The sequence below is a fragment of the Microcaecilia unicolor genome, chromosome 2, assembly GCF_901765095.1.
Source record: "Microcaecilia unicolor chromosome 2, aMicUni1.1, whole genome shotgun sequence".
Classification (NCBI taxonomy): Eukaryota; Metazoa; Chordata; class Amphibia; order Gymnophiona; family Siphonopidae; genus Microcaecilia; species Microcaecilia unicolor.
In genome coordinates, this window is record NC_044032.1 from 128,642,684 (window position 1) to 128,648,683 (window position 6,000).

Genomic DNA, 6,000 nt, shown 5'->3' on the forward strand with positions numbered 1-6,000 from the left:
TCATCATCAACTACAGAAGACGTCTGACCGCTGTGCTTGCCAACAAGGGTTTTGCCACCAAGTATTAGGTCTTGTTTGCCAGAGGGATTAAATACTTATTTCCCTCTGCAGAATGCAAATAAATTCATATACTTTCCACAATGTGATTTTCCGGATTTAATTTGTGATGTGCTATCTCTCACTGTTACCAATAACCTACCCTTCAATTATGGGCTGCTCATGTCTTTGTCAGTGGGCAAACTTACAAAATCAGCAAGGGATCAAATACTTATTTCCACCACTGTATTTTATCACAGAAAGGGTAGTGGATGTCTAGAATGCCCTTCCAAAAGAGATGGTGGAAGCAAGAACAATGCAGGAATTCAAAAAAGAGTGATATATACACAGTGTAGAGCAGTTCAGCTACAGATCTGCACTTCTAAGAAATCATGGGGAAAGGAACTTGCATGGCACAGCAGGTACAACTCCAACAGTAGAAGCATGGGGAAAGTAAACTGTGCGGCAGGCACAACCCCAGCAACCTTCTTGGGTAGACTCAATGGGTCATATTGGTCTTTCTTTGCCCTCATTTACAATGTTACTTTGTTAGTATGTATATAAAGAGTGAAGGGAGGCATGAAAAGAAGCAAAAGGCATCTGAAGGGATGGAGAAAGGGGCTGAGAAGAGAGAAAGAGTATGCAGAAGGAGGAAGGGGTAAAAAGAAGGAGAATATCTGGAAGGGGAAAATAACAGAGGAATAGCTGAGAGAAAGAGGGAGAGATTGTGAAGGGCTAAGAGTTAAGGAAAGGAGGGGTGATGGGGGATCATGTCTGGAAAGAGAGAAGGGGTGACAAAGGGGGAAAATTTTGAGAGAAAGATGGGATGAGAAGGGGGAATAGCTTCTGGAAAGATGGAAGGAGAGAGAAAAGGTAAGAGGCTCTTTAAAGTAGAAGGGAGTGGAGGAGTGGCCTAGTGGTTAGGGTGGTGGACTTTGGTCCTGGGGAACTGAGGAACTGAGTTTGATTCCCACTTCAGGCACAGGCAGCTCCTTGTGACTCTGGGCAAGTTACTTAACCCTCCATTGCCCCATGTAAGCCGCATTGAGCCTGCCATGAGTGGGAAAGCGCTGGGTACAAATGTAACAAAAAAAAAGGGATGAGAAGAGAGAAGAGCATCTAGAGGGAGGGAAAATATAGAGAAGGATCTAAAGGAAATGTGCAGGAGGCTGTGGAAGGGGTATTAGACAAAGGAAAGGGACAGTATGAAAATGGGACTGAAGAGAAAGTGAAAGAGAAGCAATAAGAAAGTGGATGGGAGGTAAGAGAGAAGAAAGTTGCTGTATGCCAAGAGGAGATGAGAAATTGGAAAGGAGCTGTGGCTAGTGAGAAAATGAGACTCATAGGAAGCAGTTTGAGAGATAGGAAGAACATGAATACTGAGGGTGGAAATGGGGTTAGGGAATAGGTGAAATTCAGAAGGGGAAATATGAGGCTGAAAAAAGGAAAGATGGAAATGGGAAGAGGTGAGAATGGAAGACAGAAAGCTGAGTAGATAGAAATATTTAGAGGGGTAGTCTATAAGTGGTCCTATTAATAGCTGTGGTAAAAAATGGCCTGCGTTAATTTGGACGTGTGAAATTGGCACTTGCCGGGCCATTTTTTTACCATGGTGGGTAAATAGGCCTTTTTTAAAATAGGGAAGTAAATGGTTGTGCGCTAATATTAAAAGTAACACCTATTTACTTGGTGGTAAGGGCTCATGCGCTACTCGTGAAGTAATCAGGCAGCACTTGGCAATGTGGCCGTGCTGCCGATGACTTCTGGGAAACAGCGTGCATGCCAGCTTCAGAATTACCACCAGGTGCCCGCGCTACTGGTGGTAGTGTCAATTTGGCACGCGTTTCCCTCGAATGAGCCTTACCATGGCTTAGTAAAGGGCCCCCAAATGATTTTAATCAAATTGAAAATACAGAGAATGAAGACTGGAGGGTGTGAAAGGAAGAAAAGGAGGGGCGAAATTTAGCTTTGCGAAGATAGGTAGATGAAATAGAGAAAAATGATGAAATGGAACGATTAATGCAAGAGACAGATGTAGGGAAAGAAGGGGAGAGAAAAGTAGACAATGGAAAGAAATTACTGGAAACCACCTAAGGAGAAGATCAACAAGAGAAAAGTGGAAAAGAAAGTCTGAGACCAACCCAATTAAAAAAAAATACAAAGGTAGAAAAGAGAACATTTTATTTCTAGTTAATAGAGATTGGAGTATGTCAATATTGGGAAATGTACATCTCTTTTATTTTTTTATATTTTGCAAAGAACAGAAGAAAATTAATTTCTGTTTCTTATTCCTCAGTACTGCACTGCTCACAGAGTCTAGCTTCTTAGGGTTTCTCCTTCTATCTGCCATTATTTTCTATGGGGGTCTTTTACTAAGCTGCGGTAGCGTGTTTAGCACATGGTAGAAATCAGCTGGCAGTAAACGCCGAGCGCTCATTATATTGTTATGAGCCAGTGGCGTTCCGTGCTTGGCTGACACCCGGGGCGGATCGCTGCTGTGCGCACCCCCCCCCCGGGTGCAGTGCAACACGGCACCCCCCTGCGCAGCACCCCCCTGGCGTGGACCCTACCCCCCCCCCCGGCGCAGCGCCTCTCACTCCCCCTGACAGTACCCACCTGCCTACCAGCTGAGCTCCGGCCGGCACCTCCAATCTGCAGCGCTGCTGACTTTAAATGAAGAAAACCGTCTCATCGTTGGCCCTTCACTACTGAGTCCCGCCCTCGAGGAAATAGGAAGTTATATCAGAGGGTGGGACTCAGTAGTGAAGGGCCAACGACGAGACAGTTTTCTTCATTTAAAGTCAGCAGCGCTGCAGATTGGAGGTGCTGGCCGGAGCTCAGCTGGTAGGCAGGTGGGGACTGTCGGGGGGAGAGGCGTTGCGCCGGGGGGGGGTGGATGGAGCACCCACCCACCCGTTGACACCCGGGGCGGACCGCCTCCACCGCCCCGCCCTTGCTACGCCACTGCTATGAGCATCTCGGCATTTACCACCAGCTCATTTCTACCGCAAGCTAAAAACACTTCCACAGCTTAGTAAAAGACCTCCTATGTCTCAGTTGGTTTTATTGAGTCAATTATACCAGGGACAGATCATAGTATTTGTTGGATAAATAAAGTAACAACATTTTTTATGCATTGGACACAGGGTATGGAAGAGGAAGAATGGTACCGTCTCAAGCAGATGTCGTGAGGAACTTAGAACAAGAGGAGCCCTTTGACCTCTCCAAGAAAAGAAGAGCGCAGCTGACTTCATTTCATTCAGATGGAGAGAGTGCTAAGGGCAGTTCCTGTCATGAGGAAGAGGACGACAGCTCTTATAGTCCTGGTACATACCGCCATCGTGACAAGGTGTATCTGCCAGAGGGCATATCTAACAAACCTGCACACATCTTTAGAGAACCCTACTGTGATGAAAAGGAGGACATGTTAAGTGAAGAAGATGGACTGGAAGAGAATGAGAGAGCAAGTCAGGAAGAAGAAGAGGACAACGATAAAGAAGAATGTCTGAACTTAAGATGCTTTGAAAATAGTAGCCGGAGACATTCAACCACTGATTACCCTTATTTTAAACACAGGAAAGGGAGTTTAAGGAAATTATTTGACAAGAAAATGCAGAATGTCATTGAAAACCAAACAGCTCTTTTAGGAATTTAAATGAAGAGGTTTTAAAGTACATTTAGGAAACACAGAAAACTTGAAAATGTCAAAATCAAAGGCCTATTTTGACTCGAACTATAATTTGCTTTGGGCTCTTAGCTCGAAGGGTGTTCATGGATGAACAAATGAAAACAATCTCTATACCTTAAAGTAGCAAAACCCTGATGCAATCGGAGAATCATTTCAGCAGAATGCTTTACAGTACTTCAATTATTAACATAAAATATAACAAACTTATATGTATTAATTGTATTATGTTATTTTTAGGAGATCTAGAGCAAGTGATAAAGTGTACATTTCTTCTTTCTAGAGCTGCCCTGCATATACAAGTATGCATCCAACCAAAACATTTATCTATAAATACATTTCTGGCTGCCATTAAGGAATAATAGATGACCTATAAGAAGGATAAGAAATATAACAAACTAGTAGACCTCTAGATAGCAGAAAATAATTGGTGTGGTCTGCAATCAGACAAAAATGTTGAAAATTGAACATTAAGAACAGCTTTAGATGAAAACTGCCATTAACTTAGGGGCCCTTTTACTAAGCTGCTGTCCCCGGATTCTATATAGTGTGCTTAGATTTAGGCGCCAGAATCGGCGCAGATTCTATAACACCACGTGTAACTTAATTGGCTTAACAAGCTAATGAGCACTGATATCAGCACTTAACAAGCAATATCACTTGATTTCTTCACCGGAAAAAACTTTTACACTTGATTGCTTAACTTACTTTATCTAGTTTGACCTTTACTTTAATAACATTATGTATTTCTTGATCCGGAACTGGCGATCGCCATTACATTACAATGTAAGCCACATTGAGCCTGCAAATAAATAAATAATGAACACCAATTGGCACTGATTAGAATTTAGGCGCACCACTCACTATGCGTATTCTGTAACCATGTGCACCGAATGTCTAACGCATGTAGGCAAAAAGGGGCGTGGTTATGGGGAAGGAAATGGGCGTTTCAGGAGCGTTTAAAAATTTAGGTGCCTAGTTATAGAATATGGCCCAGGGCGCCTAAATCTACACGCTGAGATTTACACCAGGTTTTCATTGGTATAAATGCATGCGCACAGATATTGATGCTGAAATATCAACTAAGCAAATTCTATAATCGGCGTCTAAATCTAGGTGCCGATTATAGAATACAAAATCAGTGCCGATTTTTTAGGTTGCATATATAGAATCTCCTCATGTAGGGCTAACATGCGGGTAGCGCGTGCAAACTCAACACTGTTTCCCTTGGTAGAAAATAATTTTCTATTTTCTACCAAGGGGGGCGTTTCTGATGGTAATTGGCAGCATGGCCACATTGCCGCTCGCTGACTGATTACTGCATGAATTGCTTGTGAGCCCTTATCACCAAGTTAATAGGTGGCAGTAAGGGCTCAGGCAGTCAATAGCCTTGCGCTACTTTTAATATTAGCGGACGGCCATTTCTTCCCCATTAAGAAAAGACCTTTTTACCTGCCGTGGTAAAAAATGGCCCAGCACGTGCTAATTTCACGCGTCCAAACTAATGCATGCCACTTTTTACTGCAGCTTATTAAAAGGGCCCCTGAGGCAATATTAATGTGCTGGGTCAGAATGCAACCGAATCATAAATGTGCAATCAAATTATTTTCCACTGCCAAATTAATGCTTGTTACACACTTCAGCATTCAGGGGTCCTTTTACTAAGCTGTAGTAAAAGGGGGTCTGCGCTAGCATCAGTGCATGTTTTTGATGCGTGCTGAGACCCCCTTTTACTGCAACGGGTAAAAGGCTGATTTTGTTCTCAAAAAGAAATGGCTGTGTGGTAAGTGAAGCACTTGCCACGTGGTCATTTCGGGGGGAGCGCTCACCGCCATCCATTGAGGTAGCGGTAAGGATTCTCTTGCTAACCTAGCAGTAACTGGGCAGTATGTGGTGCTGCCCGATTACCGCCGGGTAGGGACTAGCGCTACAAAAATAGAAAATATTTTTGTAGCGTTGGAAATGGCACATGCTGGAGGTAGGAACTACTGCCGGGCTTCTGCGGTAGCCTGGCAGTAGTTCTAGACTGGCACGCGGTAAGCCTGTTGCCGCATGCTAGCCCTTTAGTAAAAGGGCCCCTCAGTCTGATTAACACAAAGACTGTTATCATGTTTAATAGTAATATCATCAATGATATGTTATATTAAAGTGTTAGATAAATTCTTGAAAATATAAATCATGGAAGTTTCAATGCAGTTAGGTTGCTATGAACTATGATCATGTTCTGAGCTAATGACAGCTCTCTTTGAAATCCTACTGAAGCCCCAGATGTCAAACAA

At 43.3% G+C, this 6,000-nt stretch overlaps 1 protein-coding gene across 1 annotated transcript in view; it reads left to right on the forward strand.

Moving 5' to 3' along the window:
* The window catches only part of LOC115462292 (zinc finger protein 366-like), a 120,861-nt gene extending 117,111 nt beyond the window's left edge, over positions 1-3,750 (forward strand). Inside the window, exon 5 of the mRNA XM_030192302.1 lies at positions 3,183-3,750. Within this exon, the coding sequence (XP_030048162.1) occupies positions 3,183-3,691 (509 nt within the window). The 3' untranslated portion in view covers positions 3,692-3,750. The remainder of the gene's footprint in view (positions 1-3,182) is intronic.
* Positions 3,751-6,000: the final 2,250 nt, after the last annotated feature.